This window comes from Talpa occidentalis, unplaced genomic scaffold (genome assembly GCF_014898055.3).
Source record: "Talpa occidentalis isolate TD23 unplaced genomic scaffold, MPIMG_talOcc4v2.1 talOcc4.4, whole genome shotgun sequence".
Classification (NCBI taxonomy): Eukaryota; Metazoa; Chordata; class Mammalia; order Eulipotyphla; family Talpidae; genus Talpa; species Talpa occidentalis.
In genome coordinates this window covers 144,481,777-144,503,978 of record NW_023604295.1, presented here as the reverse complement: position 1 = coordinate 144,503,978, position 22,202 = coordinate 144,481,777, and the positions used below count along the sequence as shown (strand labels likewise).

General features: G+C 45.3%; 1 protein-coding gene across 3 annotated transcripts in view; it reads right to left on the bottom strand.

Annotated features, from left to right (window-relative positions):
• The window catches only part of ELP3 (elongator acetyltransferase complex subunit 3), a 56,253-nt gene that overhangs the window by 14,544 nt on the left and 19,507 nt on the right, over positions 1–22,202 (bottom strand). For all 3 annotated transcript variants that reach the window (XM_037526515.2, XM_054701078.1, XM_054701079.1), the window contains 6 exons: positions 18,273–18,434; positions 17,113–17,239; positions 14,354–14,547; positions 5,937–6,027; positions 3,082–3,147; positions 1,076–1,303 (listed from right to left, as the gene is read on the bottom strand). In XM_037526515.2, the coding sequence (XP_037382412.1) occupies positions 1,076–1,303; positions 3,082–3,147; positions 5,937–6,027; positions 14,354–14,547; positions 17,113–17,239; positions 18,273–18,434 (868 nt within the window). The remainder of the gene's footprint in view (positions 1–1,075; positions 1,304–3,081; positions 3,148–5,936; positions 6,028–14,353; positions 14,548–17,112; positions 17,240–18,272; positions 18,435–22,202) is intronic.

The window sequence follows — 22,202 nt, the reverse complement described above, 5'->3', positions numbered from 1 at the left end:
ATTTAGTAATGGTTAAGACTCAGTGAAATCAACATGCCACTCATGGGCATGCGGAAAAGAGAAGCCGGCCCACCGGACTGGAGTAAACTGCAGCAGACCAAGGGGAAAAGGAGCAACTTTGCAACAAAGGCTATGAGAGGTGCCTGCGGCTGGCACGCTCTGGTCACAGCCAGGGGGAGGTGCTCTCACTTCCTCCTCTTACACAAGTTCTAGGAGTCCCAGATTATAGAAAGGTGGCATATCTGATCTCTAATTTTTTTTTTAAGATTTATTTATTTATACAAGAACTGGGGTACAGGCCAGATGCGTGGGAGGGTGAGAGGATTCACCAGAGACAGAGTGGGGAGCAGAACAGGCAGACGGACTGAAAACACTGCTGAGGGGAGCAGCGGGCGAGACAGGAGAGGTCTGCCGTGCCATGTGAGTATCTCCACGGCCAGCGGGGATGGAACCGGCACTGCAGAGGTGCAGAAAGCTTCACAGCGCTGCACTCAACCACCCGCGCCACCAGGGAGGCCCTAATCTCTAATCTGGGATCTATCAGTCACCCCTTCAATTTCTAAAAGGCTTTGAAACCAGGCAATATTTCCAAATCACCGATTCTATAAGGTGTCCACTATCCACCATTAGTGGCTTTAACCCATTTCCCCTGAAATTTAAAAATGTGAGATATTTAACTAGGTTAGGGGGGTGTGCTGGGATAGCGCTCTGGCATATATGAGACAGCTTGCATTTGTGAAGTGCTGGAATATTTCCTAAATTTCACATCATCATCTCCTCTGAGTCCTTAAGAGTTGAGTCATGTGAAATTGCCAGCTTAACCATTTCTGACTTTCAAAACTGCAACTTTTTGGTTTAGTCTAGTATCATATTCCTCTCGCATCTAAGGTGTGTCTTCCCTGTCCCCTCATGCCCAAAAAGGTGCAACTTAGAGAGAAAACCTCTCTGAGCAACTAAAATACTGGCTCCTTTGCGTCGAAGCTTTCCTGTTCCTCTCCTCTGGTCCCCCTCCCCAGCCTTGTCCTCCTTCGGCAATTTCTTAATCACACGTCACGAGAGCGGGGACACAGGATACCTGATGCTGGAACTTAGTAGGGTCACGGCTGCTCACAGGGACGACACTTCCGTACACATGCAGCTCCCGGACGATGGACACGCCTCCCACCAACTCAAAGCGGAAAGTTTCCTCTGAACACTTCCGCAGCCGCAGGAGGCCGATCAAAATGTCCTGATCCGGGTCTTCATAGGACAAGAACGTCTCCCAGCCGCCATTCGCGACATAATCTCTCCTCACCAACTCTACCTATTTAATAAAAACCACCAAAGAAAAATTTTAATGACAGAACAAAGTTGACTTTTAAAATTATGTGTATGTAATTGGGCTAACAGCCACAATTAGGGATAAAGAATGAATCATCAAGAATTTGGAATTTTTTTAACTTGTCTTCTCTCAAAAATCACTGATTGAGAGTTCGCGCCTTCTTCATGGACTGTAGTAAAACAATTTTACAATTTCAAAAATATCAGAACTTCATTAACCTTCAGATTCTTACAGAGATATGGCTAAGTAAATACTTTCAATATATTTAAATCTTTGATCCTCTGCGAAGTCCCTAAATATGACAAATTATGTCCTATCTGTAGCGCCTGGGAGCACTGCTGAGCTCCAGAACTGTCAAGTGTTCAATGATGTCATTTCCCAGTCCTTAGCTCATCCTCTAAAACCTGCCTTTGGGGAGAAAAATGCTTTTGGTCATTTGTTCCTTGAAGAGATTTTGACAAAATATGGCTTTCCACAGAACCTTTAAAACATTTTATCCAGTAGTGGGATAAAAATAGAGAAATTCAGTCAGTGGAGAGTAGCTTTTCTGGGGGAAGCTTTTGTGGTATTAATCTACACAGGCTTTTGACTCTTCAGCTCATCATTCAGAGTGTCCCTATAGTTTGCATGAATTCACACAACATGTAACATGCAGACACACGGAAACTATAGACGTGGGCATGGTCACATCTATACCGGCCACAGACAGGCAGGTTGAGCCCACAGTGAGGCAAACAATTTGGACTAATACTTGCATTCCTTCTGGACTCAATGTTTACCAAATGACTGGATAGCACAAGAATCTGGGGCCTCTCTGGTGGCGCAGCGGTTGAGCGCTGGGTTGCAAAGTTGCCTGCAGCCTCTGCAGCACCAGTTCGATCCCTGGCCGCTGGGCGAGGATCCCACATGGCGTGCAGACCTCTCCTGCCGCCCGCTGCAACCCTCAGCAGTGCACTTTGTCAATCTGCCTGCTCTGCTCCCCGCTCTGGCTCTGGTGAATTCTCTCACCCTCCCGTGCTTCTGACTGTGCCCAGTGCTTATATAAATAAATAAATCTCTTTTTTTTTTTTTTTAAAGTACAAAACGATTAACTGTGCTTGGATCTAGTTTTTCCCCGAAAAGATCCCAAAGGCAAAAAAAAGTCAAATAAATCATCCATTTTGGAATAGGAATATCAATGCAGTATCATCTACTCTAATCTTTTTGAAGTGGGACTCCACAGGGGCACTACACTGCACAGAGCTCTGACGCGCAGCCAGGCAGGGTAGGTGTGCGGGAGGATGGTTCACTCGTTATGAACGTGGATGCTTCCAGGCATTTGCAAGTCTCGAGGAACTGCTGCTGGAGGGAGTTGGCTGAAGAGATGCACACCCAGCTCAGCCTGAAAGTAGCCATTAGTCACATGCGGCTACTTATATTTGAGTGGAATAAACAGGTTGAAAGTCCTGTTCCTTGATGGCCCTGGTCACCTCTCAAGCACTCCAGCGTGATACATCACCAGTAGCTGGTACTTCACTGGGTGGGGCGGATTCCAGAACACTCACAGAGCTGCAGAACACTGGACAGTACTGATCCAAATGGAGTGCAGATCACCTCACATCTGGCTTTTCTGGCTGGACATCTGTATGTGACCCCCACTTACTCTTTGCTCCTCTCCATTAATTTCTAGAGTTTGGTCCTACTATTAAGAAGGTGGGGGTCTAGGTTTGACAAAGATCTAAGAACAGGACCCAACTGCTCTATAAAATGAAGATACTAACCTGGTATGGCCGTACTTTGTGGTGAATTTCTTGGATTCCAACCTCCCTGGTTCTCACATCACGACACTGCAGCAGAGGAAAAGGTGGGGAGGAAGACAGATATAAAACCCTGGCTTAAATTAAGATCAGACATAACAGTGAGATAAAGAACTGAACTTAAAAATGAAATCATTTTTAATAAACCTAACAGAGAAAGGAGAATGTAAATGTATGAACTTAGCATAGTATTGTTTTTAAAATAAGCTCAGAATTCAAAGGAGATAAATACATAAAAATTATCTCGGAGGTAAAGAACATAAACCATAAAATCTGGATCTAGCTTTATACTTAGGGGTTATAACTATTTTGGAAACTGCAATCCAAAACTATGTATACATAAGAGCAAATCCCTATGTATACATAAGAGCAAATCCTTGATTTTTCAGAACCTTCACCATTTTATGGCAATTAACATTTTTAGCATCACCATATTTGTATCATTTTATAAACGTTGAAGAGACAGATGTTGAAGGCTGCTTTTTTAAAAAAAAATTATTTATGCATACAAGAACTGGGGTACAGGCCAGTGATATGGGGGGTTGAGAGGATTTACCAGAGACAGAGTGGGGAGCAGAACAGGCAGATTGACTGAAAGACACTGTTGAAGGGAGCAGTGGGCGAGTCAGGAGAGGTCTGCTGCACCGTATGGGTAGCACTCTGGCAGGGGATCAAACTTGTGCTGTAGTGGCTGGGGATAGCTTCATAGGTTGTATCTTAACCCCTTGCACAACCAGGGAGGCCCCTGCTTTTTTTTTTTTTTTTTAAAGATTGATTTATTTATGCATATAAAAACTGGGGTAGAGGCCAGAGGTGCAGGGGGTGAGAGGATTCACCAGAGACAGAGTGGGGAACAGAACAGGCAGATTGAAATACACGGCTGAGGGGAGCAGCTGGCAGACAGGAGAGGTCTGCCGCACCATGTGGGTTGCTCCCTGGCTGGCTGGGGATCACACTCTTGCTACAGAGGCTGCGGACAGCTTCACAGTGCTGTGCTTAACCCCCTGCACCACCAGGGAAGCCCGAAGACTGCTTATTTTTGCAGAGAATGGGACTGTGGAGGAAGGGACGGGAGAAGGGGAGTGAAAGGATGGAGGGAAGCAGTAAGAGAGGCGGGGAAGAAAGCTATTTATCACATAATCTGAACCCCAATCACAAGTGTCCTGAGAGTCCCAGGAGGCACAAAGCTGCCAGCAAGTGAGGTGGCCGAGAGCTGATCTGCACCGCCAAGCACATGTGCTGTGATTCTCACCTCTGCTCATGACCTGCGTGCACACTCCCCAGCCTGGCGTTAACAACCCAAGGCTGTGTCCTATGGTGACCCTGCTGAACTCTAAACATTTCTTTCAGTATTCTAACACTTTCCACCAGTAAGGAAAGATTGCCCTAGGAAATTCCACGGTGTAATGCAATCTAGTTTACTAATAATACATTTATGAAGGCCTGTCATGTATGTACAGCAGTCCTTTAGGAGGAAAAAAACGTTTATTATTCAGTTTTAGAAAACAAAGCTACTTCCTTCCATGACCCAGAAACAGGACTAACATAACAAAGTTCCGCTGATGTGGATGTTACAAACTCAAAAGCTGTACACCAAACATGGATCATAAATAGCTGTAATTACAAATCTATTATATTTAGATACTGTCTTAACTTCCGCAGTTCTATATCGCGTCTTGCACGTGAATGTCCTGGTTATATGTTCTTAATGAATCCTCGTGAGCTGATTTTTCCTTTTTGTTTGGGGGATGCCTTCTTAATAGAGACGGACGGGCGCTGCTTTTCTGGCAAAGACCCTGCCTCTGGGTGCACACTGTCTCGGGGTTATGACTGTCTTCCAGCTGCTGTGAGAGGCTCTCACGAAGGGTACAGGGCCAGAGTCGGCAGCTGGCTGACGAGGTGACAGGATAACCAGGCGAAACCAACAGTGGCCAGTCTCAGAGGAGAGAGGAGTTGGGGGACAGGGAGAGCTGGAGACTGGAAGCAGAGCAGGCACAGAGGCTAAGTTTAATACTGAAAATATCTTTGCTGTTCCCTTTACTTCAGTAGAATAAGTCAAGAACAGCCACAACTCTCTTTTGGAAACCTACTTAAGAATTTTCTCTGCAATAATCTGAGCACAGAATGCCTTGGTCAGTCCACACATGATGCTCAGAACAATTCCACTCAAGGCCGGGTGTGCCCTGTGCCTGACCCAGTGGGGCTGAGTCTCTGCAGGTGGAGAGAAGAAGTCAGTGTCCAGCTCTAAGAAGAAATTTCTAGGCACAAGTGTCAAACCTCATTGTGATTTAAGAATCATTTGCAGAGACTGTAAGATTGTAGATTCCGGGGCTTTCTGTATTTCCAGGGCCAGCAGAGAGGAGGTGCCTAAATATTTGTGAGAGAACAGACATGGGGTGGATGGGGACCTGGGGACAGGTCTATGCAGACAGTAGCATGGTTTTGTAACTATTTCTTGCAGGTAATTCTTGTTTCTTCAAATGTCACCACCTCACATTCTTCCATAACCACTAGTCAAGACTCAAACTCGGTACTTCAAGAGAAAACATGTTTTTCAAAAAGGGAGGTAGGAATACATTTGGTAATCTGAGTAGGCAGGAGAAACCACCATCAAGTAGATGAACCTACACTTTCTGGTGAGAAAGCGGAGGGGGTGAGGGGAAGGAGGCAGCCTTTACACCCCTGGCTTCAACTTCACAACCTAATACAGAAGTCGGGTCTTCACTCTATGAACATTTTTTGACTGAACTGCCAAGTCTGCCAGTGGGACAGAAGCCAAGTGTTTTGTTTCACATCATCAGTCACGGTCAAGTGCTTACCTGTATGCCAAGGTCTTTCATTCTTGTGAACGCCAGCTCTCTCAGATTACCATGTTCTACTCCTGAGGTGACTAAGGGCATTGGAATATCTCTGCAGGAGAAAGGGTGGTAAAATATAAGTCACTCTCCACAGGTAATGATATTAAAAAACAACAACAAAACCCTACAAAGCAGACCAGAGAGAGCAGAGGCTGAATATATATTCTAACCATGCCCCCACCCCCATCTTCCCATCTATGAAATGATTTTCACCTAACACTAGGGAGAAACCTAACACTACTGCGAGAAACACCCAAGTGAAAAATCACTTTATATGATATGATCATAAAGTACAAGACAAATGTCCAATAGCCACCAGTAATGCGTTTTGGCTGAAGAAACACCTATAGTAAATATATATATTTTTTTTTTTACAAAATCCAATTTTTTAAAAAAGACTTATTTATGCATACAAGAACTGACTGGGGTGTAGGTCAGAGGTGTGGGGTGTGAGAGGATTCACCAGAGACAGAGTGGGGAGCAGAACAGGCAGATCTACTGAAACACACTGCTGAGGGGAGCAGGAGGCGAGACACTGCTGCTCCCCGTGGGTCAGCTCCCTGGCCAGGGATCGATCTCATGCTGCAGTGGCTGGTGATAGCTTGATAGTGCTGAGGCTTTAGCCTCTGCACCACAGGGGAGGCCTCACAAAATCCAATTTGTTTCCAGTGGAGAAATAAGTCACCATTAGTGACCCGTTCCATAGCTGCTCAATGACTAGTAACCAGGAAAATCACAACCTGGCTCACCAAGAAACAATCTCAGAGAAAATATTCCCTGTTTTCCAAAAACGTACACCTGAAGTAATTCTGCAACAGAAGAACAGCTTGCCCAAAGAAGAGAGAAGAGCTTTATTTCCTGGCATGACGTATTCAGTGTAAAGTGCTGGCCTCAGGGACAGCTCCAACAAAGGCTGCCATCACAAGTTCCATGTTCACGGCTCCCCACCTTCTTCGAGACAAAAACCAGTCTCTGAAGACGTCAGAAAGAACACCTGAGTAGGAAAATGAGCAGCACGCCTGCTTTCTAGTCGAGGACAAGCCCCCGATCTGTCTGGCCTGTGATCTGGCTCATCAGACAACCACGGACTAGGCCGGTTAGCACTGCTGCTCCTTTTTGCTTCGGAATCAACTTAGTTTTCTTCCTTTCCACTCACCCCTCCACTGCCAGGGAGACAAACAGCCTCTTCACCCGCTTGGTTCTTATGAATCCTCACTCACTCAGAAGTGTCAAAAGCCACTCCAGCAGCAGGCTTCATGAAGACATTGTACAAGCCAACACTCTTTAGGACCGTGACACCAGGAAGCGCAAAGTGAGAAAGATAGGGGAGAGACATTTTGGAGTGATTAAATTAGCTTTGTCTCTTTGGAACGATAATTTATTTAAACGTTTTTAAAATTAGTAACCAGATGAAACTGAATGAAGGCTCTTATAGCCAAAAAATACGGTTTATTTTAGCAAGGAATGGGCAAATATGTTTTAAATAATTGACTGTTTAAACATATTACATAAGCCAGAGAAAGTCTTTTTCATGCCCTAATACCCTGAAATATTTTGTAAGCAACTAAAAAATATATGTATAAATAATCTCACAAGTTAAAATTTAAAAGTGTTTTATATATGACGTTAATCTGATAAAATTACGGGCAAGCACGTGGTGTCACTGCCTCTGTATTGAGTCCACGGCTAAGATACGCATGTGCACAAACGTTCACATACACTTCACCTGAACATACACTTGTAACTATTTCTACACATAAATTTAAAAACCTGTGAGGAGTCCATCCTGAATTACGATTCCAGTCCGGCGCCTCCTGTTCTCACCCTTGCATCTTTCAGGGTTCAAGAGTGAGAAAGTGCTCTCACCTTCAGTGTGTTTACCATGTGCTCCTCACTGAGCTCCCGACTACTCTAGCTGTCCGCCCCTCTCCTCTTCATTTCTTCGGATGCCTGCCCCACTGCTAGCAACGCTCCTGTGGCGTGGTCTCCACAGGCAATGAAAGGGCAGAGGGGGAGGAGGGAAAGGAAGAAGAGCTCTGCAAAAATGTTCAGTAATGAAATGGACCTTTGGAAAAACTAAAATTTATTTATTATTTTTTGAAGATTTTATTTATTGGGCCTCTCCTGGTGGTGCAGGCGGTTGAGCGCCGCGCTGTGAAGCTGTCTGCAGCCTCTGCAGTGCCGGCCGGCTGGCGAGGATCCCACATGGTGCAGCAGACCTCTCCTGTCGCGCCCACTGCTCCCCTCAGCAGTGTACTTCGTCAGTCTGCCTGTTCTGTTCCCCGCTCTGGCTCTGTTGAATCCTCTCACCCTCCCGCGCATCTGGCCTGTACCCTGGTTCTTGTATAAATAAACAAATCTTAAAAAAAGATTTTATTTATACAAGAGCTGGGGTACAGGCCAGAGGTGCAGGAGGGTGAGAGGATTCACCAGAGACAGAGTGGGGAACAGAACAGGCAGGCTGACTGAAATACACTGCTGAGGGAGCAGCTGGTGAGACAGGAGAGGCCTGCTGCACCATGTGGGTATCGCCCTGGCTGACCGAGAATTGAACCCATGCTGCAGAGGCTGCAGACAGCTTCACAGTGCTGCACTCAAGCTGCACCACCGGGGAGGCCCAAGACTAAAATTTTCAAAAGAAGTAAATTCAAAGGACTAGGCTTACATAGTGATGTTAAACAGAACTGGGTGGTAGAAAGACAAATACTAGCAGGGCTAATAATTTGTAGGGTCCAGAGCAAAATGAGAACAGGGGGACACTTGTTTAAGACTCAACAGTTTCAAAATTGTGACAGCAGAGCCCACACAGGTCACGTGTCCCGGAAGCACCATTCAGCGAAGGGCTATAACTCTGGGCCTGCCGAGGGTGCTGACACACAGCGCTGTCCTGGAGGCTACGTCTGTCATGACGAAGATGCGGCTCAGCTTTCTGGTCTTTGGTGGGCGCACACCTAGACTTCTTCTGCCTTAGGGAACAGAAACGTGGCGACTGCTCAATGGTCATCTTTTTCACAGACAGCGAAGGGAGATGCGTACCCAGCGGGGCGCGTGTGTGTGCAGAGCAGCATGCTGGGCAGCCGGGCCCTGAACAGACACGGTTGCAGGCCACCAGGAGCTCAGACTTGGGTGAAGTGACTGACCATCCCGACTGGCTCCTTTCATCCAAGAGGGTGCTGAAATTAATTCTAGCTGTGTCAACTTCAACCTAGCTTCACATTCTTGGTGTGAAGGGAGATTACATTCAAGAGCCTCTCCTTTTCTCTTTCAGGGGGTAAACATTTCAAGCTTAGAAGTGTTAATATTTGCAATTTGCTCATCAAAAATCTTTCAAAATGATATCCACGGCCATTTTTGTCTGACGTTTCACGCTTCAGAAACATTTTGGCTGCAAATTGCTATTCCTCGTCAATGCTTCCCGGTGACTTCAGTGGCTCACCCAGGCAGACAACGGGCAAGCAGCGGGCAGGCAGCAGTTTAATGGGGCTCCACATGTGTCCAGGCATCCTAGAGATGCTGCACCCTCCGGGCCGCCACCCAGAATCCTGATAAGCCAGACTTTCTGATAAGCCAGACTTGCCAATGTCATAAAATTACCAGTGTAAATTAGTTAAGAAAAAGGCTGGTGGGGTGGGGAGGAGGGCCAAGTAAAAATATCAAGTAATCAATCAGGAAAACACAGTTTTTAAAAAGGCAAATGGAAAACTCTGCTTCACTTGAACTATCTTCCCTCCTCCTTTCTCCTGTTTTGTCCTCCCTCCTGACACACCTGAAAAGAGACCCCAGAAATCTTGTCCATGGTGAGTTCAGGTTCACTGGTCACCGCTGAGTATACTGCCTACGACTGGGAGAAGCTGACACGAGGGAACCTACACAGATAAGCCAGGTTTTCTAAAGTCATGCATTTCCTTTACTGTGATTTAGAACACTAAACGTGATTATCATCTGGATTAAACACTACGGGAGGAGGCTTTACTCCGTCATCAATGGTTTCTTTCTAGCCAGACAACAGGCTGCTTCCAAATTAAACACTGAGGGTGCTTAACTGCACCCTCCTGCTCTTAGATTGCTATTAGTTTACAATATTCTCAGATAGCTCTAGGACTTTCAGACTGAAGCCAGAAGAAACACTGCAGAGGTAAAACCCTGCAGTTCTCTTTTCCCTAATCAGGAGGTCCTCAGACTTGACACTTCTAACACCCAGCTCTCTCCTGCACACACCTGTAGATGGCCCTTAGGTTACACATTAACGCTGTCCCCTTCAAAACTGGACCATTGAGCTCTTGATACAAATATGTTTCATTCTAGAAGTCAACATAAGCCAGACTCCTGCCATGTCTGGGTAGAACTATAAAACACTGGGAAAGGAACCGAAAGTTCTTAGGCAAAGACAGGAAGCCATTTGACCAGGACACACCTGTTGAGCTGTATTAAACGGCGAGCGTACTACATGAACCTGGGCACAGCCTTTTGGTTTCCTAGTTGTCTTATTCGTCCAGGAGAGGGGAGGTCATTCGACAGACCTCTGAGACAGGTAAAGTTTATGAAGTTTTTTTGAGACAGCTCAATAAAATCACACATCTCCCTTATGACCCAAATCAGTGATAACAAAAAGGAAGTCAAGATGAAATAAATCTGAATCATTTCCTACACTGTATATACAGACAAAACATGCAAACAAGATGGAAAAAAGGCAAGTAGTAAAATTTAGTCAGGTTGACTGAATTCCTACACAGGTAGCCAGGGTAATAATAGTTCAGCAATACTCGGTGGGAAACACTGAAGTGTGGCGCCCTTGCTTACAGAGAGACAGAAGTTCTACTGACATTAGCTCATAGTTAGCCACATTGAAAAACAAATTCTAAAGGAGCTCTTCGGCAACATCATGGCTATGTAAAACACATAAAAATAAAACTAATGGAATATACCATGCAGGTTTTAATCTTTACACTAAAAAAACAAAAAACAAACCAAGCCCCCTCCCCCAAAACGACCTCATTCAAAGCCAAGTAGCTTATGCGCCCAGACAGACCGTCACGCCTTCGGCCCCCTCTGAGCACCTGCCGCCAGACCCCGATGATGACGCCACCGAACTGAGTCGTCATTCTCTTCAAACAAGCCATCCTCAGACTCACGAGGACATTACTGGTTCCACATCTTTAAGGAGGGCACCCGTTTTACAGTATTCCATTAGGTTTTAATACGCCAACACAATGGTGAAGAAGCACTTCAAGGTCTTAAGCCCCCATTCCCCTGTAGGGCTGGTCCTCAAGAACAAATGGAGGATGGGCTGGCTGCCTGGCATTCCAGCTGGGGGTCACTCCAGGTGGCAGACCTCCAGGGACTGTCGAGGTCATGACAGGAAGCCTAGTGCACAGACAGACCATCACGCCTTCGACCGCCTCTGGCTGCGGGATGTCCGCTGCTCCCGTACGAAGGTTCCTTGCAGTGCACTTCTTGCTCCTGACTGCCCGTGTGGGCTGACCTTGTGATTCTTGGTAAGAAAGCTCTGGGGTCCGCAGCTATTGCTTTTTTGTCTACTCTGTGATGTTTCCGGCCATGCTTTGCTGCTGGGCAGAACTTGCACTCTCCTCTGGCGGCTGGCAGCAGTGCTTGACATGAAGACCTTTTGATTATAGTATAAGTGCCTGAACTTAAGTCTTTATGGGCCGGGCATCCATTTCAAAAGGCATGCATCTAGAAAAGCTTATTACAGCTATAAGACACAGGTACTAGCAGAACCTCTGGAGAGGAAAGGAAGACACCCCCATCTTCAGAAAGTCCTGGGTAACCTGGATACCTGAGCATTCAGGTGACCCCACTTCTACCTTCCCATGTGCTAACATGCACTCTTAAGCTTTAAATCAGCCAAGACAGAATGAACTCTGACACCCAGCACACTCCACCTTGGGACCTTAATAAAAGCAAAGCTCCAGGGCCTCTCTCCCTTCCTCTCCCCCTCCCAATGACCTACTGTATACCCCTAAAATGTGCTATGTATCCCCGAGATGGGCAGGTAGTAAATTTCTTCCAAGTTCTCTGATGGCTTCTGCAGAAGCTTGTTTCTGCAGCCCTAGCAAGAGCCACAGGGGCTGGCCGAGCACAGGATGCCAGGACTCTCACAGGTTGGGCCAGCAAAGACGATGCTGTCTGCAGCCCTGTGCCGGGGACAATGCCTTCACTGTCCTGTTGCCCAAATTAAAGACAAATGATCCTTTTTTACAGTCATTGTTAGTGCAACTACTTGCTTTGCTGCTTTCTATTGTATTCACTTGTTGAAGCAGTCTCAAAGTTAAAGTCCAAAGTGTGGTACAAAAACCTATTCTCCTGAACTATGTGCAAGCAAACTGGGAAGATGCCGCAACACCCTGGAGGAAGGACTTCCTACAAGGAAATTCTCTTACGTAACCACAGTCCACCCATCAAAATCAGGAAAACACGGACCCGACCCAGACTCCACCGGAGCCTCACTGGTGTCCCAACAACGTCCTGTACAGCAAAAGTCCCGGTTAGCTCTCTTCAGTCTCCTTATAAATAGGACTCTCTTCTCGAGCCTCAGACATTTGAAGACTACAGGTTGGTCATTTTTATAGACTGTCCCTAACTTTAGTTTTGTCTGAGGTTCCCTCATGATGAGATTCAGATTATGGAGTCTGGCTTAACACACTAGTGATGCTGTTTTCGATACACACTGTCAGCGGCACAGTGATTGGTACGATTACTGATGACATTCACTTTGCCCAGCTGCCTGCCTCTGTACTCAGTACGCATGCCAGAAACAACACCCAGTCAATTCTCGTAATTTACATCCCACAAAGTTGCTGTGGGTACCGCATCAATGAATGTTAAAGCATCACTCCTTGGGGAAAAATGAGGTTAGGTTCCTGAGAGTTCCTGCCCACAATATTTTCATGAACTGATCAATACCTCGCCTTAGGTGTTTCTCTTTAAAGACAACCCACGTGTATACAGGTGACTTGTTAACGCGGAACTCACACCAACAGTGCTAAAGCGCATGTGTGTACAAAGCATATGGCCGCGTCCCCAGGAGGCACATCATAGCCTCCATGCACCGGACACGGCAGACTCAGCGCTGTGCTTGGGGCAGTGAAATCACACCCTGAAATCACAACGGAGCACAGAATGTAAAAGCTGTGACACTAAACAGACTGTGAAAAGGACACTCGCCCATTATACTTCCTATACTAATTTATTATATCACATATTACGTACGTAACATGTATCACATGTGAAATATATATGACTTTATTACATTTACTTATCTGTTGATAACCATGAACTGACACCAATATCTCCTAGTCCAAAACACAACAGGATTTATTCTCCTTATAATATTTGTAATCCCCTTTCAGGTAACAAAAAACCTAGCTCCCACGGTTCTCACTGTACCTGCTTACTAGGCCAACTCCTGCAAATAACCCCCAATCTCTGTTGCTGTCTTCCTCCTGCCACCCAGCTGTGACACCCTGTGCCAGGCCGGGCACTGTGGAAAGGCCCGCTTCACCACATCTGGGCCACACACACCAGCCTCTCCACAGAACCCCTGTGCACACGCCCTGGGCCCGTGGCTCCTGTGCTCCCCAGCAAGGCCTGCACCATTCCGCCCCCCCCCCCCAATAACTTTTGGACTGAATTGTTCCAGAAATGCCTGGAAAACAAGGGGAAGGAAAATGCAAACAATTTCAACAGTTCAATTTTCTGTTCAATATCTCCTTAGTATTCTTGGGTGTTTTTTAAATAACAGAGATAATATAGGCAATTTAGATCCTTAAATTGGGCCAATAAGATAAAAAAGTTAAGAAATCGATGTTGTCGCAGAAATCTGTTATAAACGTTCTTTGACCTTTAAGCAAATCCATTTTTTCATATCCTTGGTAATTTCCTCTGGTTGATACTTCTTGCTTTTAGTATTCATCATTTTATGTTATTTGTCAGTTTTCCTGACAGCAACTGACTGTACAAACAGTAGCTAACCAGTGGGACTCGTAATATTGGGATCGGCAGCTCAGGGCAGGGTGGTAGAAATGACCAGCAAATACAGGTCAAAGCACACCTGGAGGACAAGTCCCGATGAGACTGTAAGCTTCCGAAAGGGACACTACCTCCCAGGCCTTCTCAACTCCACCTCCCGACTCCTGAACGAACGGAGAGAGAAACACGAGTGTGATACTAGCAAAGCAGCTCGGCTCTCCTGTCTCATCATTTCTATTCCTCTCCTCTTGATTTACAGAGAGCATTCTAAATATCCCGTTTTTAATTAAAAATAACTCAAAACCCTCGATATGAAATCAGGCTATTCTCCTTAGAAATCATGAACAGATGGCTTAGTGACTGATTCTGAGTAACAGGAAACACGCTACCTCTGCACGCGGTACACTCGCGTCCACGGAGGCACGAGGGCCAGGATCCGAGCCACCAACTCGACTAGGTCGCTGGGAGAGTAACTCTTATATCTCCCTGACTTCCACAGCTCATAAAGTCCAGTTCCGCGAATCACTAAGGTAGGGTAGAGTTTCAGACCATCAGGACGAAAAGCAGGGTTCTCAAAAAATTCCTGTGAAAACAGAACAGAAAATTGTGTATCCATCAGTGATGCAGAGATCACCCAAGGGGAATTTTCCTCCCGGGCCGGTGTGGCTTGTGCGGCTAGATTGCGAAGCCCCCGCAAGGCCGGCCTGTGCGCCGCGGCCATCTCCCCTCCCGCAGCCTCACCACCTTGCCTTTCTGTCTGTGCAAAGGCAATTTCCTCTGCCTGGAAACTTCATCAATTTTTCTTTGTCTAGCTAATCTTCAGGTCTTAGTTTGAAGTCCACTTCTTCAGAGAGGCCTTCCTGACCCTCAAAGATAAATTGCCTCACTTGAAAAAAAAAAAAAAAATCCCACTGATTCCTTTGTTATTGCTTTCTTATCATCACACTGACCATTTATGCAGTGCCTGCTTTCACCTCTCAACGGTATCCCTCCTTGAGTAACAGAATATATTTGCTTAAACTTTAAAAAGTTATGACAGAGATCATCATCCGGCCTGCAAATTGACAATGTTCACTGTAAGGATCTTTGCGGAAAAAGTATGCTGAGCCCTGGGTGAGCCCATTCTGTCCTCCAACCAACTGGTAGCACCTTCCCTAACCCAGGGCCCACGCTCCATTTATTATCTGGACACTAAGTGATAGTCTGATTCATCTACTCTGACACAGTCATTTCCTGTCCTGCATCACCCAGCCGGCTGCCTTATTTCTTCAGAGGGGATGTAGCAGAGAGACACCAGCACTCTCCTTTCCAGAACCCCCGCCTGCTGGGTGACACAGGGACAAAGGTGGACTTGTGCAGTCCCCTACCCCGCCTTGACACTCACATCTGCACGCTCAGCGGTGCTACCTTCTGTGAACTGGAAAGATGCCTGAGCTGGAGCTGCGCTGTTCTTGCAGAGCTTTCCACTGTTGAACTTGCTTTTCAAAACAACGTAATCATAGCTTTTTCGATCTCATTGATTTCTGTCATATTTTTACATAATGTATTGTTTGTGCACCACTGGGGCTTCGGGATATTTTTCTGTAATTCTGTGTAATTTCCCCTCTAACATTTATATATTGAAGATTCACATGCCTTTGAAAAATATTCTACGGCTCACCACACAGTGCATGAATGCAAGTCATTCTTTAGATCCCTGGAATCCACACTGGAACATGGGGCTTCTGCTCGTGCAAAATAAGTTTAGGAGAAATGTGGGCTGACACATTCTTTTGTTAAGAATGGAACTAGATGGAACTGGTTCTGGACTTCTGGTTAAACATGAACAATTTAAGTGTTTATCTTTCCCACCAAGCCCCCATTAAAGTACGAATTTCAAAAACATAAATCCAGAAAAACAAAGAGAACATTAAAGGGCATTCAGGAGCAGTCTAATTTGTAAGAGAGTAAAACACCAACACAGCTAGAAGTTATTCTGGGTAACAAAGTCCTCTCTGAGGCTACCTGGAAAGGATGAAATGAACATTCTCTTATAATAAGGCCTTTCAGCTTTATATAAAAAAAGAAAACTGCATTTCTAAAACAAGTCTGAGTTACTAGAAAATATAATAAGCAAAGTGCTGTTTATCACACACAGCTACAAGCTCTGCACCTATTGCTAGGACAGATGCCAATGAGCAGGGTTACACAGTGACACAGCAGTGATCTAAACCACCAGGTCTGTGCACTAAGCCAATTTACAGTCGGCACACACAGGCACACAGGCCCGAGGTGAGGCTGTAGGCATCTTAGGGCCAGGGAGTGCCCACAGGGACCCCAGCCAGGCCAGCATCCTGCCCCCACCGAGATGTGATTCTGTGATTATACCAGCAGACCTCTGCCTTGGCAGGATTCCTACGGAACAAAAACCAAGAGGGAATATATCTGTGGGCTGCTAATAAGGAATTCTGGGTAGATGTAACAATAAAAAGATATAAAAGTGTGACTTATACTGTCAACAATTCAGAAAAGGCTGTGGATTCCAAATAAGCCCAATTTTCTAAAAAAGCTTTGAAAAGTTCTATATAAACTTTTTATTGAAGTATGTCTTAAATGTGAAGTACACAAACCACAAGTGTACATTTGGACAAATTTACAAATCATGAACCAGCACCCAGGTGCTTAAGTCAAGAAAAAGAACATTATCAACATCTCAGAGGATCAGGTCATGCTTGTTTCCAGTTTTAATTCCACCCAAGTCTCTGAACTTTACACTAACAGAACGACACTAGAGGCAGTATCTGGCTTCTCTGTCTTAACATTAAGCTGAATAGAACCAGCTCTCGCTGTCGCATGAAGCTGGAATTTCTTTATTCTTAGGGCTTTACAGCACTTCCCACGTGACCACACCACGGTTTACTGTGAAGGGACATTTACTGTGAAGGGACACTGAGCTCTTTCTGCTTTGGTGTTACCAGCAGGCATTTGTACACAGGTCCCTTGGTACATATTTGCATGCCTTTCTGCTGGGTAAACATTTCAGATTGAAATGGCTGGCCAGGGGTAACCTTTCTCCAGCTGCGGTGAGGATGGACTGCCTTAATGACGGGAGAGAGCAACAGTGAGCTGGACGGATGCATGTGCACGGGCCTCGGGAGACAGCGCTCACCGTGAACTGCTCGATGTCTCTCTCCAGCCCCACGTTTGGCAGATCTGGCATCATGTGAGCCACGACTTTGAAACCGGAGTCTTTGGCCAGGTGGAAGGACTCGCACACGGCCTTCACGGTGTGGCCCCTAAGGACAGAAAATTCGCTGGGTAGTACATAAAGGGCGATACAGCCAACCCACGGAATAGGGTGTGCTACCTCTGGAACATGTAACAGAAATTCTATAATGAAGAACATGGTTGGGGGAGAAAAACCTCAGTCACTTTGACCTCTCCACCCTCTGAAAACAAATCCTTTTACTTGAGTGTGCTCAGAAGTTCCTTGTGCACCCACTCAAGATGCCGGGTGAAGGATGGGGGAACCACAGCTAACATCTACTACAATGACCCGATTTAGTAGATACAAGCTTACTACTGTAGGTATCTAAGTCAAAAACATGGACATGGGCTCAAAACCATGTAGAAGCAGCAGCTTGATAGGATCTTTCCTTTAAAAAAAACTCTTGAGGTGACTGGGAAAGAGACTGACTTGTAGGCAAAAATGGATTTCCCCTATTGGGCCCGGCAGGTCCTTAGGAAATGAAAAGAGATTATTTGGTGACAAGGCAGAATAACTGGGGGCCAGGCAGCTCAGTCATCTTAGACTGGCACCCTCCAGGGCACAACCCAGCAGGAAGCCAGCCCTTGTAACAGCTGGGGGCACCCAAGCACCGAAGCCATGTGTTACCCCTTCACTAACACTACCATTCACTGCAGAGGGACCCTGGAACTAGGACTCCACCCCATGGTCTCTGGATATTCCTTCATTTCCACGGCTTCAGTCCCTTCTCTTTTTGCTAATGGCTTCCAAATGTGAGTAGACGAGGGCTCTCCTGCATACTACACCCAAATATCTAATAGTTGCAACGTATAATACGGTAGCCAGAAGGCACACGGAGATACTGAAGTTTGTATTTAAAATAATTAAAATAAATTCAGTTCCTCAGCTGCACTGCTGTCTTGGACAGTGCAGGGGTACAAACATATCGGTTATTGCAGAATGTTCCACAGGGTGATGGAAAAGCAAGCTAGAGGAGTGGCAAAAAAGGATGAGCATGGATGTAGCTATTTCTGGGGTGGGGGAGAAGGCAGCTTATGCAAAGTCATTTGCTGACATCTTACCTGTTGGTATCTCTGGCCACGTCTTCGTAGACACTCTGCACCCCAATCTCCAGTCTGGTGCAACCATAGGTCAACATGTCACTTAAATGCCGCTTCATACAATAATCTGGCCTGGTCTCAATAGTGATTCCAATGCACTTTGTGAGGCTTCTCTCAGAATACCTGCAGAGCAAACCTGAAAGTAAACAACTACCACAGATGCAGGCTATTTGCTGCCATCAGAGGGACTGTGCTCTTAGTTCTCCCAATGTAGAGAGAGCTCAGAGCACGGGCTCTGGGGCTAGGCTGAGTGAGTTCAGACCCTGGCATTCTACTTCCTAGCTCTGCAATCAGGAGCATCATTAGCCTCACCAGGCTTTGGTCTCTTAGATGCCAAATGAGGGTAACAGTGCCTGCACCTCCTGGAACTGGGGTGACTGCACCAGCACACAGCGACCGTCATTTTCATTATTATTCCCCCCACATGCTACAATCATCGACTCCTTGAAAGCAATGATTTCAATTGTGAGCTTTCAATTTTTCAATTCCTAGCAATTGTCCACATAAGTGAAAACCAGGCATTATTTATTTTCTACTCCATATTTTAGATTCATGTTAAATAAAAAGAGGGGAGACAGTATGTCTCTGAATTATAACAATAATTAAAAGAAAGGTCTTTTATATACACAGAAGTCTTTCTGTGAAGCCTATCAATCTTAGCAATGATTTACAAAATTAGAAGTTATTTTTCTCTCACAAAAACAAGATCTTGGAGTAGTGAATGCTATTTTAGTTTCAAAGCTGTTTGAATTAATGACCTTAATGGTCAAAAAGCCAGAGTCAAAATCATTTGCTAAGGAGGCTACTGATGTGAGGGGAGGGGAACTGTATCCAGAGGCCCCTGAGGGGCAGGCACAGCACTGGGCGTGCTCCAGACAGGGAGCGATGCCACGAACGTGTCTGGTTATCTCTGTTTTACAGATGAAGACAGTGAAATTCAAAGACATTGAATACTTTGTCCAAGGGTCCAGAACTCATAAAATCCAAGCTGGCCTGTCTGACTGCGAAGTCCTTGCTCTGTATTTTATCACAACTCCTTAGACAATTCAGCAAGGGACGTCAGCTTTCCCTCCTTTTCAATGCCCCTAATGTCCTAGAGGTCAAGAATTGTCAGTACACCCTTTCCACAATTTTCTATTCACATGAGGGAAGCCCTTTATGACCACTTAGCTTCTTTTCAAAGAAGTTTATAGGTCTTTCTTGCAAAGTAAAAATCACAAAATTTCCATATTTTTTTTTAACTACTCCTTTAGGTTCATACCTTCATTAATTATCAATAAAGTCTGAATTATTTAATGTTAATAATAACAAAAATAAGACCGTAAGGAATCACTGACTTAGAGAACTAATTTTGAAGTCTTTCATTTCAGACATTCAAACTCTTTTGCACTACTACTGCCTCCCCTGCCTTGCAGAGGAAGTCGTACTCCCACGGGATCACCCCCACAGTGCTAGCCCCACAGGGTAGTGGCAGTGATTACACAGCCACCAAAACTAAAGGGAAACAACTGGTCCAAAGTTACTCAAAGATGAATCATAAACCAGGGGGAAGAAGGGCTCCGATCTTGTCAAATCTTGCCAAAGATAGTAAATCTCTTGGCTGCTCTGAAACAATCAAATCATAAAGTCCCACATCTGCTCAATCAGGCAGATACCAAGACACATGGGGCAGAAGTACATGACGTCACAAGGACATGACATATACTTGACCTCTGAACGTCAATTACTGAATCTGAGGAAAACAGCTTTTCATACTAAGCGCATATATTATGGAGAAAGCATAAGGTTGATTAAATATCCCAAAAAGGAGAACTGTAAATAAGTATATTTAACAAAGTAAATGAGAACATCTTAAGACTAAGGCATTCTGAAGTCACATTGTAAATTTCCCTTTTAATGGGTATTTATTAAAAGCCTACAGCATTTCTTAAAAGATGAGCTAACTCATCAGCAGAACTGCAGCATGCATCTCTGGGAAACACACAGGGGGCAGGCAGCTGCGTACACGGGAGTCCACCTGGAGGAGAGAGACCTTTGCTGTGGTCCTTCCGCTGCACGGGGCATCCAAGGCCCAAGGCAGGGAGGCGAGTTGCTGCAAACATGCCGAGGCCTCCCCTATGTGCCCGGAAGAGGCAGGACACAGGGCAAGTCAATAATTTTCAAACAGCAATTTAACTCCATTCCAAAAACAGCTCCGCCAGGGACAGGAGTTCCATTAGCTTTTACAGGAGTAGAAATGGAGGCATAAAAAAATTCAAGTTTTTGAAATTAAATATTTTACATTTACATGAAAGACTTTCACCACTCTGCTTTTCAGAATTGTCACTTTTTAAAATTGAGTTAACACTGGTTTATATCATTATTTGTGTTTTAGAAATATATGCTCTCCCCCGTTCAGGGGTGCCCAAATATGGAGATGTATTTTCATCCGAAATGCAATTAAGCAGAAATTCTTATGAAATTTGAATGACCAAAACCAGACAGCACTTCCCTAAAGAACAGCCTGTGAGCTCCGCTTTCCTGTGAGACACCACACTGTCAGGGCTTTCTGGTAATGTCGTGTTTAGTCTTACCTGGCCCTGAAAGACCCTCTTTGAACAGAGGCACCTGCAGGACTGCTCTTCAGCACGCGAATGTGGACATCCAGGCTTCCTACTGATCTAGGAAACTACTTGCGCTGCCTTGTATGGCCTGTCATCAGCCCGGCTAACAGAGCCGCCCAATGACACTTCACACTAGGGCCCAGTCTACTCCTGAGCTTTCCCAGGCTGCAGACTGAAGTCCGTGGGCATCTAGGAACTAGACCATTTTCCAACTGTGATGGCAGGTTTCTAAGAGACACAATCAGGACTTGAACCTGGGTCTTCTGAATCCAATTCCACTGCTCTTTTTTGTGGTATCACGGGGTCATTTTAAATAAGCTTGTACAGCCCACCCATGTGGGGCTCTGTGGAATCCTACACTTTCTGGTAAGCCACAGAAGTAGGGCCGACTATAAAAGATGCTAATGTTCCCTCCAAATCATAATTTAAGCCAATAACTTTAGTTAAGAGCAATTTTTATAATGGGGAGGGAAGGATGGGACAATGATCTGAGAATTTAAAAGGAAACAAAAACCAAACGCTACCCAGCCTTCAAAACTTAGCTTGACAGCATTTCTCTTCGTGTACTATCAGCCCAGCGCCTCTTAATAAGAACTATGTGCTCCATCCCCAAAGCATCTCGCCCATACAAATGCAACCTGCCTTGGAACGTATGGCTACATCTGTCCATCAGACCAGGAGATCCTGGGAGGCAGAAAGCTGGAAAATGCTTAGAGGTGATTGTTTAAGGGCTTTAGCACAAAAAGAGCACAACATAAAAAAAAAAAAAGGATGAATAAATGAATTGGGCATAACTGGGGACACAGGAATCGCTCTTCACTCTCAGAGCAGCCTCTAGGTAGTTCTACCAGTTATCTTTCCCTGGTAAGCCCTAAGGTGTCCAGCCCTAGCCAGATACTCCACAGAGAATAAAACAAAACAAAATAAAGCAAAACAAAATAAAACAATAGCTCTTGGGCTTCCCCTAGTGGCGCAGCGGTTGAGCTCTGGGTTGAGAGGCTGCCCACAGCCTCTGCAGCGCCAGTTCAATCCCCAGCCACCGGCGAGGGTCCCACAAAAAAAAAAAAAAAAAAAAAAAAAAAAAAAACAATAGCTCTTGTCTCAGAGACCCTTAACAATGAAGCTGCAGGGATAAGTCACACAGATAAAACTAAGAACCACTTAAAAATAAAGAGCTAGAAGTGGGGGAAATGAAATGCATCAGATTATTTCTTGGGAAGGATGTTTCTATTTCTGGAAGAAAGTGATCTACAAAAGTGGATCTATAATCACTTCCTGTCTCCCGGCA